This window comes from Corvus hawaiiensis, chromosome Z (assembly GCF_020740725.1).
Source record: "Corvus hawaiiensis isolate bCorHaw1 chromosome Z, bCorHaw1.pri.cur, whole genome shotgun sequence".
Classification (NCBI taxonomy): Eukaryota; Metazoa; Chordata; class Aves; order Passeriformes; family Corvidae; genus Corvus; species Corvus hawaiiensis.
The window spans coordinates 4,904,323-4,922,615 of NC_063255.1; the positions used below are offsets into that span (position 1 = coordinate 4,904,323).

At 38.9% G+C, this 18,293-nt stretch overlaps 1 protein-coding gene across 2 annotated transcripts in view; it reads right to left on the bottom strand.

Annotated features, from left to right (window-relative positions):
* Window positions 1–576: 576 nt before the first annotated feature.
* The window catches only part of ZSWIM6 (zinc finger SWIM-type containing 6), a 111,214-nt gene continuing 93,497 nt past the window's right edge, over window positions 577–18,293 (bottom strand). For both annotated transcript variants that reach the window (XM_048291086.1, XM_048291085.1), the window contains 6 exons: window positions 16,939–17,199; window positions 12,969–13,104; window positions 7,627–7,784; window positions 6,945–7,108; window positions 5,048–5,129; window positions 577–3,175 (listed from right to left, as the gene is read on the bottom strand). In XM_048291086.1, the coding sequence (XP_048147043.1) occupies window positions 2,313–3,175; window positions 5,048–5,129; window positions 6,945–7,108; window positions 7,627–7,784; window positions 12,969–13,104; window positions 16,939–17,199 (1,664 nt within the window). In that variant the 3' untranslated portion in view covers window positions 577–2,312. The remainder of the gene's footprint in view (window positions 3,176–5,047; window positions 5,130–6,944; window positions 7,109–7,626; window positions 7,785–12,968; window positions 13,105–16,938; window positions 17,200–18,293) is intronic.

Consider the following 18,293-nt stretch of genomic DNA (forward strand, 5'->3'; position numbering starts at 1 on the left):
GAAAGCTCCTCTTCAATTTGCAACCATGTCATATTCCATTACTCTCCAACGGCTAGAAAATTCCTATGGAGTAAATGCTCCAAAAAGTAAAAGTATCAGCTATCAGCTGATAAGCAGGAATTTCATGCTGTGTGGAATGAGCTGCATGACTCAAAATACACAAAACACTTTAGAAAAGCCAATCAATGAACAGAAGAACTATCCTTGAATGCTTCTGCAGCACATCTCAACTCTCATGGTAACCCTAATAATCCAGAGTGGAAACACACCCACACACACTCAGAATCCTACCAGGACGATACATCAAGGCTTACTGTTTGATGTACAGAACACAAATCTTCAGACACAGGCAGCATTTGGCCCCTCCTCTGAAGCACCAGGTCCTATTCCACCAGCAGTTGTGAACACTACCATTCCTCAGCAGATTTTTGAGGAACACAACATTTACTTCCTGGACTTGGTGGTCATATTGCATACCACCACACTGCACTGAAGTTGTAAGATGGGCATTCAGATCTATGAACTTGCTGTAACACAATTCAGTTCCAGTAACAGACACCATTAAAGGAGGCAGAATAAACTTTCAAAAAACTAATTTTAATCAAAACAAAAAAATTGTTGATCATTAACAAGTTTATAAAACAGTGATTTAGTTACATAAATAAATTGATATCAGTGTATCAAATCTTAATTACTTTCAACTTCATGAGCATGTTTACATGGGTGATGAAGTACAACCTTTTTACCTATTATAATAAATAAAATGGAGAGCATGAAATAGTTTTTCTAAACAAAAATACCTACAAACATACCTCTAGCATGTTCTCTAATGAAGGGAACAAGAGACACTGGACAACTTTTGCACCAAAACATAAAAACTGCTTTAAAAAGCACAAGGATACAGAACCATCAGCTAAAGTAAAGACACTATACTGTAACCAAAGTTGGTACTTAATAATATAATGAACAGTTTGGTAGTTAGATCTCCAGTTTGGTTATTTTAAAGCATTAAGACAAGGCAAGATAGAAGGCTGCTTTTGTTTGAGTAATTCTAGAGAAAATAAAATATATTAAAAAAACAAACCGAAAAGTAGAACAGTCATACCTACACAACTTTCTGTCCTGCACAAAGTCAAAATACCTATGCAGAATATATATATAATATATATATATATGTTATTTGTGCACAAAGGTTAGCTTATTATTAGCTCACTGCAAAGGCGTAACGTATCATGTCAATCATTTTGGAAAACATTTTGCGTTTTGTGTCAAAACGGATATTCTTTAAGTCTTCTAGGCTAGGAGGCATGAACCCCAATTCTGGCATACTGTATTCTTAATGCTAAGGCTTGCTGCTCTGGCTGCGTATTTTTTGTTGTCCCTCTTTACTATAGTGCCTGTTACAAGCATGTGTGTATGTGTGTATACATATATATGTATACACAGGTTGTATAAATATATATATATAAAATTTTCCCCAATAGGTATCAGTCCAACCATGCAATCCAAAAGGTGGCTCTGCATAGATGCCCAGCATATAGTTCACCACCTGAGCCAACCCTGAAGCAAGGCGCACTTTAGTCCTTCTGATAGGTTTTTTTTTTGTTTAAAACCAAGCTACTGCAGCTTCAAGTATTTTGCATTACATAGATTTTTTTATAAATTAGTTAATGTTATATTTTTCAATATTCAGACATATACTATAATATATATACAGTACAATAAATGCTCTCATTCTTTTTTTAATTTTTTTGATAAATCCCTGAGAATGTATGTTGACAGTCGCTAAGTTTCCACATGCACAAGCATTGTGTGCCATGCTTCTGGATGAACAGCACTGCAAAGCCACGTGGTCAGCCTTTAACTACTAGTATTTCATTTGTTGGTTTGTTTAAATATGCTGAAATGTAAGGATGAGTTACAAAGGAGTAAAGCTGAATCCATTCGAGGTACTTATCACAGGATGGAGGTGTTTTGTTTGGTTTTTAAAGCCATTGCAATATATGTTTGTTTTTGAGGCTGTGAACGTATACAGAAAGAACAGGAGAGCGATGTGGGCTTTTGCCACTTGACAACATATACTCAGTGTAAACCAAACCTTTTTAACCTCTCTCTCATACAAAACAGAAAAAAAGAAAAAAAAATTAAACACACAAACTTTCACAACATGACAGTTTAGTTTGCAAACTCAATATAACTATACACATATAATACCGGTGTGGCTCTGTTTCTTTAAGTTAAAAAGGATACAAAGGCAGGCTCAAGTAAAAACAAACCACCCCTCCCCCCCTATCCCCATTCACTCATTTTCATCAACCAAACCGTTCACGAACCAGCATCATCAGTTTCTTTTTGCCTTTGTAGATTTGTTTTAGGTTGTCAATAAACTGTGTAAACTGGATGTGACCATCATGAGCCATTAGGAAGGTCTCTCGTGCCTTGCTGAGGAACTCTATAAACTCACTATAGTGTCGTGGGCTGATGTGAGTGAGACGTGAATGAGTAGTATTAATGTAGGCTCCGATTGTGGCATCCAAGAGTTGCCGTAAAGGGGCTTTGTCCAGTGACATGAGCTTACCAGAGTTCCTCCTTCCATGAAGTCCCACCATGCCAGGAGTGGTCAAAGTACACCTACGCAAAATGTCTGACAGTACTGTTGCACACTTGACACTTTTGACCACCAGAGGTATTATAGCTGCTAGCTCATTTTTCCCAAGGGAGTGGCTGAGCGCACATGCCCACAGAACGTCATTAATGGCAGGGTGTGTGTCCTGATTGTAACTCAGGTTGAGATGTGTCATGGCCAAAGTGGCCAGCTTGTAGGCCCGCATGGGGTAACCACGGTGCTCCATGTATCGTGCTATGGTAAAAAGCTGCGAGTAGCTCATGCCAGTTGTAGCAGCATCTAGAACGATTTGGTAAGCGGTCTCAAAAGCTATGTGATCCTTTTCACATAGGGTCAGTGCAGAGAGGGCACAGTTTTGAGGATTCTTCATGGCACATTGTAGAGCAAGCGTCCTAGCACTGCCGGCCAGCTTCTCCTGCTGATGGCAGTCCAGATGCAGACGGACGATGGTGCTGTTGGACATCACTGTTGTAGCAACAATACTAGTGGCTTCTGTTGGAGTGAAAAGTGTAAACCAGTTTTGCATGATACTATCCAGTGCATAAACACCTGGAGAGAGAAAGAACGGATTAGCCACAACTGATAAAATCCAGAAGATAGAGATGTTCAGCAGGAGATTATAATTCCCACAAAGTCTAAGATGTTACCAGTAGTACATCCCAGCAAGAAGGGCTCATACACAGCATGGCTAGAAAAGGACATTAAAACTGAGACTACTGTGCAAACTCTGCAGCAATCACATAAATCCAGAAAATAACAGAAACAGCCTGCAAGACAAACTTTAATCTCCTGTTGTGACAGCTGAGCTGTTTTATTTATTATTTAAGACAATTTGGGTAAAATGTTCTGGCTCATTTGGTCTCATCATCTCACTCAAAAGCAGCCCTCACCTTCCACACCAGGGCAATAGCAACCTCTTCTCACTGTCAATCGCAAGGCACAGCACATATGAAAAGTAGGCAAAATGGCTTTCTTAAGAGAACACCATGGCATACTTAAGCAGAAGTTACTAAGCACACCATAAAGCAATCAAATTCGTAAGTACATGACCATCATGATCCTTATTAGGGAAATACAATGAGCAATACAAACTACTGGATACTATATTCTCAGTGCCACTGTATTCCCAGTGTGTTTGGCAGAAGGAGGAAAAACTGACTGACTGTTTTCATAAATTGAACCTATAGTTAACTGGAGTGCCTTATTGCTAGGGACAGTTTACACACATTTGTGAGCCCACCTAAACCACACACAGAAGTCTTCATTTTCTCTGCAGGACTCTGATGCCTCCCATGCACCCCTTCACTCATTTGCAACAATACAGCATAGCAGAGAATAGCGTATCTTCATTTAAATGAACAGATTCCTAGTGTTATATTGATTCTTTACTGTGTTGGTAAGTCTCAAGAGTACTTTGCATGACACTGTAGGTTCTTTATGGGACGCTTCTATTAGAATATGTAAACCAATTTAAAGCAATATTAATCCCAGTAGTTTATTTGCTGAGATGCAACTGCACAAAATAACACTCAGGCACTAATATCTATAAGATAGCCTCAGCAAAAATTATCTTAGCAAAGATATAAAAGCATTAAAACAAGAGCATTGCATGAATATTTGCAGACACAAACTACTTTCTGGCTGAGGGCATACAAAGGCAAGCTCTATTTCCTGCTATTGACAACAATATATTCCCAGCTAAGCATAAAGCAAAGAATTAACTAATCCAGAGAATAAGCAGCAGCAATCCTCTGAAGTTCTGAAACTCAAGAAGCATCTGTGCAATACAATTCAACTCAGATATACGAAGAAGAAATAAAACAGAAAAACTTGCTCTCCAGAAATACCTTTACTGACAATTAAAATGGTTCCATTATCATAAGTACTTAGATTGTTCCCATTAGCATTGCTGCTGATTTTTTTTTTTCAACAGCTGTACAGCTTTTAATACACTCATCTTCATTTTCAGACTCTGTATCCTCACCTTGAAGGATTCATTTTCAGGCTCTGTATCCTCACCTTACCTGCATTAAGGTAAACCTTAATACAGAAGGTTTATGGGATGCCTCATGAAGACACACAGGAAATCTATGGCAAAGCCCAAAAGTGATCAGAACATGCTACTTGAGAAAGCACTGTTTTCTCACTTCTGTACTGAGTATTTTGGGTACTGAATATTTGCATATGGGTACTTCCCAAAGGTTATGCACACCCCCACCTTATGGGGGAAAGAAATCACACTGTATTACTCAACTATTGTCTCATTTGCTTTGTGCCTAAAAACACCCACTACATGACTGCCATAATGTGTTCTCACCAAAGGAATTTTAGAGATGCACATAAAGTGGGAGGCATTTGCAGAACTTGGGTGTTGACAAGGAAGATCAAGCCCTGTAAGAGTAGCTGACAAGAGAAACATACCTACTTCTGTTGCACATGTTACCAACCACCTCACCATTTCCCGTCGTCGCCAATTCAGCGTTGACAGTGTCATCCGCATCACCTGTTAAAAGAACACAAACAAAATAAAAATTAATTATATTGCAAACCATGGCCATAGACCAACAAATAGGAATTTCAAGGTACTCAAATACACTGCAGTTAAAAACGGCAGCCTCTTGCCCTCTCCACTCCATTACCTCTTCTACAGCTGGTATGTCAAACAATTTGAAAAACACTGTTCAGATATTTTTGAACAGCATTACAGAGAGTAATTCCAGCTGAAGATCCTTCAATGATAGAGAACAGAAACTGTTTATCTGTGGGGAAGAAAAAACTCTACCCCATATAAAGGCCTTCTCCCAAATAACAAAAACTAACAGTCAATTACCAATTACTGAAATTAAATTACATAATGTCTCCTCCCTCTATGCACAAGTATATAGATAATTATCGTGCGACATTCCAGGGCATATCTAGTCAGGTACAAGAAACTGAATACAGACAACCTAATTACAATTAAGTTGAGGGGAAAAGAAGGGGGAATCATCTGTAGACCACTAGAGACAGTGCTGACACTGTTTTGTGCAGGAAAAGCATTACTTGTAGGAAACTACACAGCTGAGAATTACTACCAGGAAACTGCTATGCATCTTCCCTCTGAAAACAAATCTTTTAAGATTCTTAAAAGATCTTTGGTAAACTTGGAACAGAACAGTGGGTAAATTCTACCACAGTTCCAATTCATTAGAAACCCTGGGACTGAGAACAAAGTAAGAGTTTGTGATACTACTTTCACTAGACCTCACTGAAGACATTCTGATGACACTGCCAACCACAAAAGAGTATCCACGGATACAGTAATATTCAAAATGTGCTATTTTCATTGAATGATACTTGGTGAAAGCTTGAGGTGACACACAGGTCAATTGCAAGGATTTTTCTCTCTCTCACATAAACATTTAAGGCAAATGAAACAAGCAGATTTCCACAGTGACCATGGAAATATGAAAGCCTAACAAAGCATACAGAAACCTCAGCTTTTTGATTAAAGATTTTAGTACCTTTCTTCAGCATGAGAAGCAACTGGGAAAATATCCTTTCCCCAGAAGTGTTTGGAGCTTTATTTACTGAAGCAAAGTAATAAATGGTTTTCTGATCTTTGCATGTTTGATTTAAGAATTCCCTGAAGAGGGATGGAGATATTTCTTTTTGTTGAAATGAACTGTGTAAACAATCAGATTCAAAAGTGTCAGGTAATATTACTACTTGGTGGTCTCCTTTTAGCTTGCAAAGCTTCTCCTCAGAGCCTGAAAACTGATCGGTGGTGGTTGTACACCTCAAGAACAGTCAGATGCCTCTGACTATGCCACAGCTTGTGGAGTACAGGATTTTGAAGGAAGTGAGAGTGCTGCTGTCAACATGGTCTGCCTTAGCAACTAGTCATTATGGTTGACCTTGGCTTTCAACAAGCATGTACCAGTTCTCATTTAGGGGAAAGGAAGAGAAGGAAAAGGAAGAAACCCCTGAAGACCATGCAGAAAATACAGTGCACTTCTGGCAAGCAGAGCAATTTTATTTTCTAGCCAGTCCTACATATAATCCTGAACCCACTGCACTGGTCCTCTCTCACCCCTGAACCAAAAAGTGCAGCCAGTGAATGCCAGCTCTGTGTTCCCCCTGAATGGCACAAAGGGGCTGTGCAGATTCTTTGTCTGTGTTTACCAGTATATTGAGCCTTGCATTAGAAAATAGAACTTAAAACCAAGTCCAGACAGAGCCCAAAGACGGTATCCTTTCCTGTGCTTAAAAGCTACACCCACCAACACTGCATCAAATTTATTTCTTCTATTATAATAACAACAAATGACAGAAATACCTGAAGGCCCAACTCCAGAGAAACTTTCAGAAGAGTTATGTCTGGCAAGCTATCCATGAGTGTTGCTATTTTAAATGCATCCTGGGCAAGTTTGAAGATGTGTGATGAGGAGTGTATATTTTTCTGGATGGATTCTAACACTGTTTCCAGTCTCCGAACATCACCTGCAAGGTGTAAGCAGAATCACCAAAACAGAACAAGCTTCCAAAACACCCAGAGATCCATTATAACTGAGCCTGACATTGCTATGCAAGAATATGATGTTTCAGTTATACACACTTTGTTTTCAGAAACCTTCCATAATAAAATCACGCATGAATGAAAGATACAAGAGAGCACAAACTCTTCTGTCTGAAGGTGTTAGTGCAGTGCAGGGCCAAAAGTCACTCTGATTTGTGAATTTTCAAAGTGACTTGTCTCCTCCTGTGTCTCATAGTCAATGTCATGTGTCAGGAGAACAAAAAGCTGTCTCACCAGCCTCATACCAAGCTCATCTAGTACCAGCTAACTAAATTACCTACTTTGCTAGAAAATTACAAATTTAAGCCAGTTCAGTTTGTCGTACCCGTTTCAAACTCGTGTCAGACTGATCTGGATTCCTAAATTCAAGTTTTATGATCTGTTTACACATACAATATTAAAAGCTTACATTTAGTTGAGTACATAACTGACAGCAATGTACCTTTGGCTGCTGTTAGCATGGTTGACGCCAGCTCACACTGTTGGGATTCAATGTGACTTAGGGTGAACCAGCGGGGATACTGGTTTGGAACAACAGATGCAATGTGGTGAGGGCGGGACAGGTCTCCTGAAGGAGCTGTGGATTCCAGTACCAGCAATCTGAAATAAACCACCAAGCAATCTTTCATTAAACCACTATTACATCTGGTTGCTCACGAGCTAAACTAAAGCTGCAAGAATACTTGGTATTGTCTATGCAATATGCTTTTTCAGTTTCAGGGAAAAAAAAAATCAGAAAACCACTTCTCTTCTTGGGGAGTCTCAAAAGTCTACTTGCCAAACCTGCCTACATCAATAGGCAAGTTAACCTTTAACCTACCAATATTTCATAATGTGCCATAAATTGATGTTAGGGTCCCAAACAGCAGTGACAGAGAAGTTTCCTTTAAAATTATTTTCAGACTCCATTTTCTCATCGAGTATTCATCAATCAGCAACAGTCTTACCACCAAAGGAATACTCATACTTAAAAAATTTAAATTCATGTGTTGTTGACTACCAAAATCCAAGTGACAGCCCACAGCAAAGACTCAACTGATAGCCTTTGCAATACACTAGATAAAGACAGCATACCAGATACTCTATAAATGCCAGTATAAAAAGCAGGAGTGAACAAAACCAGGCATTTTTATTCAATACAATTAAGCAGAATTTCAGCATATAAAAGGTTAAAGGAATAGTAATAAGGCAATGTCCAGAAGAAAAGCTTTTGCAGTGCTTAGCTTCTTGGTGCCTCTTAGTATCTGAGGTCTGTTTCTAACAGCTTTCATATGCAAGTGATTTTGTAGAAGAAAGTCATTGGTGAGGATCAAGGAAGTTGCATCTCTGTTTTCAACAGAATTGCAACTACCCAACACTGAAAAATCCAATGCACTGTGTTTTCAGTGATAGAGTAAGCTCATTTAAACATAAGTTATAATTTCTTACACTTAAAGAAATACCTAAGTTCTGTAAGCAGCTGTGGAGTATGACTTTTTTTTTTGTGGTAAGATGGATTTAAGTTCCATCTGTTTTTTTTTTTTAGATTCCTGAAGCATATGATATATTAGGATAATAATAATATAGTATAGTAGTATATTTAAGAATTCACTGAGAAAGGTAATTTTGAATATATGGGAAAGCATCTGGTAGGCATATAAAAATATAACACACCACCCAAATAACTATCAGACACATGTAAGAGCATAAAAATATGAAAAAAAACCTTGAAGCCTTCCCTTTTCACTTGTATCAAGTCAAATCTATTCTCTAGCACCACTGAGACACCTCTTTATATACATAAACTCTAAAGCTGATTTTTTCCAAGTATAGAGTGAGGTTGCAGAAGTGCATTATAAGATAGTTTCAGTGAACAGAAAAAATCCTAACTATTAAATGAAGGAAGGGATTAGTAGCTTATGAGTAACAGTAAATAGGCAAAAAGCATGAAAGAAAGGTTGTTTTGGAGAAACCTTTTGTCACTTCGAATTTCACTGCTGGTTTCTGTGCTCTTTTGCTGTGAAAAGAAATGCTGCTATGAATCGGTGGCTTTCATGCAATTTTGGCAAGGTCAGGGAACACCAGAAAAGCACAAGCAGATTTAGCATTCTTGACTTTTTTCCCCTCTTTGAAACATCAATTATTTAGCCAGGTCTTAGCAGAGCTACTTTGTGATTAAACATCACCATTAAAGTCTGGCTCCCAAAGCCTGGGTGAAATTCAGGCTTAACAAGGGATCAGCCAAACTAAGCCAAATATTCAAGCTCAGATTCCAAGTGAGCAGTCAACTAGGTCACTGCAGATCCACATTCTCCAAGGCTGTGGTCCATATGCTTCAGTGCTGCAAGCAGAAAACTGTAGATAGAAGTGACCATCAAGGACTGCACAGCCCTGTCCTTGCAGACCTGAGGTGCGTGCACGAAAGGCTTTGTGGTCTCAGTTTCCATTTATTTCATATTAAGTGTTCCACACACTAAAATAGGTCTTAAAAAATTACACAGTGTTTTTGAATACAGAGAGGTTAAATACTCTTGAGCTGCCACCATGGGTAACTGACCCATGTAGACTCGTATGCAGACTGACACTAAACATTCCTATCTGAAGAGCGAATAGCTGCGATCTTGGGAAATTAACTTCTTTAATAAATGTTGAAGTGAGAAAAGAAATATGCTTCACTTCTAAAAGCATGAGAGCTGTAGAGTTTCCATGCAGCACCTTTACTAACTTCCACATGAGATTTCTGTCCTTGCCACAGCCATTTCTTCCCTCCCATGGCAGACAAGACGCTCAAGTTTTCATCTTCTGACCCACTCAACCTCTCAGCCATGAGACAGACATTCAGTCTTCATATTTGCTTTATTCTTATGCTCTCAAGGCAGCATTACATTACTTTTTCATTTGGTTTGTATTGGGAGTCCTTTATTCAATGAACTAACACTTCGGTGTGAATGGAAAGAATAATCATCCCTCTTCAGGAGAATTTATGAAGTGCAGAAGAATGCAGTCAGAGATGGAACAGAAAGTGTCTAAATCTGCCATCATTACAGTTCAAGATAGCAGTACACATTTCTGAAGAGTGCCAAATATCAAACTACAAAAATAATGATTATTGTCTAGGGCTGAACTTTCATCTGTCTTATAAAGTGATGAAAAAATGACTATGGACGGAAAACAGCCCTGATTGCACTGACGTCTCCTGTGATTTTACCAGATGGAAACAAAAAGACAACTCTTTCTTTTACTGGTCTATTTGAAAAGAAACTTCTTTGACTGGGATGACAGCTTTATAGCAAATGAGGGCTGGAACTACACAAGACTAACTGGAGATTTCATCATTTGGATCTTTAAGTGTCTTGCTTGTTTTTCTAGTTGAGAAAGGAAACTTCCAAAAAAGAAGTTATCAGTTATGACTGGTTTCTGGGCAAATCCTTGTTGAAGTGAAACTGCATAATGACACCATGTTCACTGGGGCACTCAGGAAAGCTGCTGATGGGTGACTACTGCAGCCTTGGAGGATCATTTCAGTACCTTAGTTTAAGGAGGAAAAATCCACACAAACTACCTCTTGAGAAACACTTTAAGGTAGTAACTGAAAGCAAATACAAGACACAAGTATGTTTTATAAAATAATTAACCTTTGTTTCTTAACAAAAACCCAACCCAAACACAACCAAACCAACCAAAGAAACAACAGAAACCAAAACAAAAACAAACCAACGAAAAAACCCCTATCTATCAGATTTTTTACTATCTTCCTGTTCTAATATAATCAGTTATTGATGTACTTACCTTGAGATAAAAGAAGACTAGCAAACTTAAGTGGCCCAGGTAGCTTTCTGATAATACATTTCAATGTTCTCAATAGTTCACCCGTAACGGACTTTTTGTCTTCTCAATTGTCTTGGGGTGAATTTATGATGTGTATCCCATATCGCTGCCTATGCCCAGAAATTAATTTTTGTGTCTTTCTATGTCTCTAAACTGAGCCTGAGAGGGGGAAGGAAAAACTGAGCAAAACTTTTGCAAAGCAGTTTGCAGCTTGTTCAAGGCCACACACAGATAGCAATTGGTTTTTCCCAGTTGCAGCAGGGGAGGGAGGAAGCACCCAGCTTGCTGCTCCTGGGACTGTTTTTTGGCCAGTGGTTCAGCTGCTTTTTCTCCGGAGAGAGACTGAGAGTTGAATTTTTCCTTCTCTGGAATTTCGGATTTTTCCCCTTTTCTACTGGACTGCCTGATTGCTTCAACATCAGAGCACATCAGGAGGACTTTCCACCGGGCACAGAGGGCCTGGCCCCAGCCCAAGCCCCAGCTCCGAGGAGACCAAAGGGAGGACTCGAACACTTTCCCGGGTTTTTTCCTCCACAACGAGAGATTTTATTATTTAGCATTATTTTCCTTTCCCATGTGTTTGTCAAATAAATAGTTTTATCTCCTTCACTTTCCTTCGAGGAAAATTTATTTTTTCCCGAACCTGGTGGGGGAGGGGTGGCTGTGCCTTCCCTCAGAGGATATATTTCTAAATTTGGCCAAACCGGAACATCAATCAATTTCCTAAAATGCTAATTATAACCAGCAACTATGCAAGGTCACTCTTCATATTTTTTAGACTGTTCCCATAACATCCATTCCTAGACACTCTTGGAGGCAGGAAAATACTCAACAGGCTAAGCAGACCTTTGGCCTGAACTGACAGTAGCTATATTATGTTCTTATGCATGGCTTCCCATTCAGTCCTTTGAACACAGGAATTGTTTTCTCCTTGTTTAGCTTTTTGGAGGGAGTAGCTCCAGAACAAACACCTCCAAACCATACAGACACAACCCGTTCGATGAAGCTAAATACTCTTCATGGGGATAGGATGTCCTTCAATCAGTGCACAATCATGCTGGGTGATAATGACCAGGAAAACTCAACATTTTTTCTTTTTTATAATCTAGGACTTGACTGCTTTTAGTATTCAGCTGTGGCTATTCCTTGTCAATCATCAACTACTAGGTTCTTGATAGTGAGCAGACAATTCAAATGAGACCACTTTCATCCCTGCATTCTATGTGGACAACAGATTTATCACTCATCATTTAGGTCTTCGAAAACTCATTCAGAAGTCTTTTCTTAGATATCATTACCAATCTGGCCCACCCTGAGACAGAGACAGCACACAGTGAACACTACCCGACAAATATCTTTTTCCTGATTACTGAAGACAAATGGGAGGCAAACAATAAATTTTGTTTGTCAAACATTGGATGCCCTCCATTTAAATCCCAACATTCACCCAGGAGGCCAAGATGCTATGACGCACTAAAAAATGTACAGGCTCTGACCACACTACATGGTTTCAAATCTATCATTAAGAGTCAATTTATAAAGAAGGCCAGGGAAACAAATTGTCCTGCTGAGCAGACTAAGCAGCAGACAATGCCAAGATTTATGGTGGAATACCTCTTTCCTTATTTCATTACCAATACCAATATACACACACAACCACATAGGTGGGAGAATGCATGTGCTAAAGTGGCTGTATAACACAAAATCTTGTGCCCCAGGTGTGGGATTCTAGAAGTATTTGAAACAGAAAATCCTGTTTTACAAGTCTAAATAAACACTAATTGTACATTTATAAATTATTATAATATAGTTACTACAGATACCATTTACTTTTATAGATGACAGAACCAAAATAGTACCTCCTTGAATGGAAGAACACATATTTTAGAAAAAGAGACTAAGTCTTGATTACCAAACCTTTTCCCCCTTTCCACATCCACTACTCATGCTCTTTCTGGACAGCTCACGAACACGTACCGCATGGCTCTCAGTGCAGTTTTGTATGCCAATTCAGCATCATGAGGTAGGAGAGAGGTGAAAAGATACTTGGCAAATGTGTGCATTGGAACACTCTCTCGATGGATGACTTCACCTAAGCCACTATATGGTCCACCTCAGGAAAAAGAAACAGAATGTCAGTCTTTACAAACTGCTAAACCCCAGCTTCTGAATCTTTAAAAGCATTCACTACACCTTCAGCTAGAAGTGGTATTCAAAGATAGAGCCTGCTGTACAAAAGGTGGAGTTGCATTGCTCTTTTCAGTGAAATATATAACACATCACACACATACAATGTATTACTTGTATATTAAATACCATGTTGTTATTTAGGAAAACAAAACTGACTACAAATTGTAATATATTAAACACACTACCAGTGCTTATACAAATGACAGAATGGTTACAGTACTCCATGGGGCTAATTCAACATGCCTGGTATGCAAAAGTAGAAAGTCGTAGTCCTAGCTTTGCCTCCACACAGTTATGCACATCAATACCCATGCACCCCATCAGTGTGCCAGTGCTTTATCACAAATTCACCAGGAAAAAAAGAACAATGACAGTAGAAAAATGCATATCTTTAATTGAAATTACATGAACAATCACCACAGCAGCACCTGATCCCTCAAATGTCTCATCTGACATTAGAATTTAAATAACCCACTGGTCTGGACTTGGTCATGACTCAAGTTCCAGGTCCTGCCCTTGGGTCACAACCCCAGAGAGCTCCACAGGCTGGGGACAGAGTAACTGGAAAGCTACTCAGTCGAAAAGGACCTGGGGTGCTGGTCAACAGCAGCTCAACATGAGCCAGGGTGTGCCCAGGTGGCCAAGAAAGCCAATGGCATCCTGGCCTGGATCAGCAGAACCAGGGCAGGGATTGTCCCCCTGTACCGAGGCCACACCTCGAGTGCTGTGTCCAGTTCTGGGCCCCTCACTGCAAGAAAGACATTGAGGAGCTGGAGAGAGTCCAAAGAAGGGCAGTGGAGCTGGGGAAGGGTCTGGAGCACAAGTCCTGTGAGGAGCAGCTGAGGGAACTGGGGGTGTTTAGCCTGCAAAAAAGGAAGCCCAGGGGTGACTTTATCACTCTTTACAACTGTCTGAAAGGAGGCTGGGGTCAGCTTGGGGTCTGTCTCTTCTCCCACGTAACCAGAGACAGGATGAGAAGAAATAGCCTCAGGTTGTGCCATGGGAGGTTTAGATTGGATATCAGGAAAAACTTCTTAACTGAAAGGGTGGTCAGGAATTGGAGCAGGCTGCCCAGGGCAGTGGTGGAACCACTATCTTTGAAAGTGTTCAAATAAAGTGCCAATGTGTCACTTAGGGACATGGTTTAGTAGTGAACAAAGTGGTGGCTGGGTTAATGGCTGGACTCAACAATCTTATTAGTCTTTTCCAACCTGAACAATTCCATGGTGATGAACACTAGGTCAGATCCTGCACCAAAACTGGCTCTGTTAGCCCATTATACCCACATGATTTAAAAACTGCAATTTTTTTATGTGCAAATTATCCTCATTATTGGGGCAATGGATTTTATTCATTCAGTAAAGTGTAGATTTCAACTTGATAACAGCAGCATCATGATCAACAACAACAACAAAGTTAAATGCAACTATTTACTTGCTGAGTTTCAAATGTTCACAGTGCATATGAATCCTATTTCTATGTTTTTCCTGAATACTTAAGACTGTTATTCCTGTTAATAGGAAAACTTTGTCAAACAGTTTTCTGACTTCAGAGACAAGAGGTTCAGGCATTAAATGTTCAGGCAAAACACAGAATAAGAATCTTATATTAAATATTACTGGACTATTAATGCACAGATAGCACCCAGCACTCCCAGAAATTACTACTACTTCTACTAGAGACTACATCATACTTGAAAGGATGGATGGATGGATGGATGGATGGATGGATGGATGGATGGATGGCCGGCTGTGAGAGTTCATTTCTGTTTCAGCAACATTTTTGACTGGTGCTTTAGCACAACATGCGAGGATAGAAATCACTAGGCACGAAAAAATTCTGAGCTCCATAGGTGGGCATTTCTAAAGAGTGGGGCTGATTGCAAAGGAAATGTCAATGAAGACTTAGTAGGTGACAGTGTGTCTCATAATCATTTAAAATGAAGTTGAAAGCCATTCAAAACTAGCTGGCATTGCTTGAATGAAAGAAGCCATTTCATGTACGTTTGCTGGTTGGTGGTCCAGTCAGAAACCCAGTGAGGACACAAAGAATACATGACAAAGCATTTATATGAAAATATATTCTGCTATTAACTTAGCAGTCAAGCAAAAAATCAGAACAGCTTTTGCAAAACAGTCTTATACTCTGCTTTCCCACGCACTCAAATGGTAGCTATATAGAGCATGCATTTATCTGCATTAACAGCATAGAAATTGGCTTAATATTGGATTAAGTTTTCTTTAGTGTATCCACAGAATTTTAACTAAAAACTCACAATTGGTATGATTAGCACCTTAAATCATTGCACAGCTTTTCCTCCATGTACGCAGGCACTTTCTGCCTAATATGGAGTTTTCTGACTAACTGAAACTATTGCAGGAAAGCCAGATTCCTCATCTCACACTAATGCAAGACAATCATTGCACATTGCTCACAATGGGAATTCTTTAGGCAGTTTTATTAGCAGACTTCCTGCTATGATCAACTAAGAAAACATTAAAAATTTCAGTGATCAAAGTAGTAAACTAAATTATCAGAAAACATGTCAGAGAAATCCTGCCTTTTCCTCATAAAGCATCCTTACCAGTAAACAGATGCAGCAAACTGATTTTATAATCCAGAGGAATCCTTCATGTTAATATCTAGATCTAGACAGTAGCTTTTCTTGTCCAAAGGCTATAAAGCAGCAGTACAGTCACACCATGATGGAAACTCTCCCTATGTTGCAGCTTCTCTGCAGTTTCAAATCTGGGTAAAAACAGTGACTTAGAGCTGGGAACCCTAAGCAACATATTGTGTACCTCTTCCATAATAGACAAAGTTTTAAAAGACTAACGTGTTACAAAAAAGGAGCAAAACCTGACTGTTGTGTAACAATTTCACAACTTACCTAGGGCAGTACCACACTCTCTTCAAGCCATGTGCATGCACTCAAAACCAGGACTATGCCTTTGGCTAATTTGCTCCCCTGAAGTTTTTTTCTTCCATTCAAAAAGAACAAAAGCCAGAAAGGCAACCTTGGAACCCATGCCACCACTCTCTGAACATGATGTTCAAGTGCTACATGTTAAGCCTATTTAAAAGTTAAGGCAAAAGTATGCCCTCCTGTGTACAGATTCTATTTCAACACTGCCTAATTCCAAAACACAAATTGTGTGCCATGGTCAGAACATATGCACAAGACCAGACCTTAAGCCACAATATTTGACCAAATATTTTAATTTTCACCTATGATATAAACTTAAAAGGCAAGTAGTTTTCTTGATTTTCACAAGTAAAATGTTACATTTCTGCCTCAGCAATTACATGTGAATTTTCTGAGCTCTTCACTTGGGAACAGTGGTCAAAATCTTCATACATTTATAAAGCTGCCAGTATAGTGCCTTTTGCAGAATACAAGGAATACTTAGAATTTTGATACCTAGGAACTGTTGATAACTGATGTCTACATAATATAATAGTTAGCCTGGAGTGTATAATCAGGTTATTGAGATTATGACATGCAACAAATGTAAAGAATGAAGTGTACTCAAAATTAAAACAAAAGGTTTATAGGTCAATATATGCCTTACCTCCACAGTCATAAGACACCTGAAGTATGTCAATTTTTGTAAGAGATTTGATAAAAACTTTAATGGAGTTCTAAGTAAAAAAGCCCTCTGAAGCATGTAAGACAGTTTCTACAGCAACACTAGTTCTGTGTGCTTGTTTAAGTGGAGGCAGTTTAGAGAAGCAGTTAGCATCTATATTCAGCTACCTTCTAATAGGAAGACTGCTTGTTTTCGAAAAATCTTCACCAGAGTATCATCCAATTCAATTTCCTGTAGCTTAGAAATGAGCTGCTCCTCATTTCGACAAACCTTCTCTTGTGCATACAACCCATCTGGCATTACTCGCTGCTGTCCCAGCCCTATCAATGCTACTTCCACAGCCAGTGTTAAGTAAGATTCCCCTTCTTCTAAGAATTTATGTGCAGGCAGGTGCTGGTACTCCAGAGATTTGCATTGCCCCAGGTTCTCTGTAAGGGGTGACAGAAAGAAAAACACATCAGCAAACCATTTTAACTCACAATCTGCCTACAATGCCACATACACAAAAGCTTCCACTGTTAGTATGAATGTTTTAAAATTATTTAAATTATTAGCCAGTCTCAAAATACAACACTCAAATCTAAAATATGTCATCTAATTCCACATAGCAGAAATACTCAAAAAGAATTTGGTTTTAATTAACCCACTCAAGTAAAAATAAAAGTTTTTGGTTTTAAACTGCACAATTTTAAAAAAGGCAGTTCCTCTAGCTTTGTGTTAATGAGGCCAAAATTGCAAGATCCATTCCAGTTTCTTTCCCCACCCATTTCTATATTTCCTTAAAGCTCTGATGTGCAAGAGAAGGGAAAAGTGCTTATACACCTACATAGATTTCAGCTGAAGCTATTAGAACTGTGCAAATACAATAGGCCTGGGAACTCCACACCTTTAATATATGCTCTGTTTGCTAGCACTCTTTCCAGGCTTCTAATTTGTTACACTTGTGTTTATGATAAAAATGCATATTGTTAACATTAGAAGTCCTACTTTTAGTAACAGTTACAAGCAAATTCCACACAGGTCAAGCCATCAACTGCTTTAAAGAGTGCTACCAATTCATTTGGCATTTAACAGACACAACATACGACAAAATGCTATTCCAGCTTGTAGCACTTTACAGTCTAATTTGGGAACAAAAAGTTGTAATTGTCAGATGTAAGGAGATGGGCAACTGCAACAAATGGAAAGGATGAATGCACTTGGAAGATCACATATGCGTGTGCAGAAGGAAGTTACTTTTCAACACACAATGTTTTTATTTCATGGGGTTGTTTTGGTTTTTTAGTAACAGCAGAGAATCTGATTTCCAAATTTTTTAATTAAAAGTTTTTCCAGAACTGGTGGGTAGGAGAGTAGAAGTTTACTGAAGAAAATCTAATTGAATAAAAGGAGTTTTAAGACAAAGCCCCAAGAAGGCTGTGGATGTGTATATAAAAGAGCTCCAGGTAAAAAAATGAATCCAGTTTCTGTCCATACTAGTGGTGTTAAGAAGCTCCCCCAAAGGTGGGAAGAGACTAAGGAA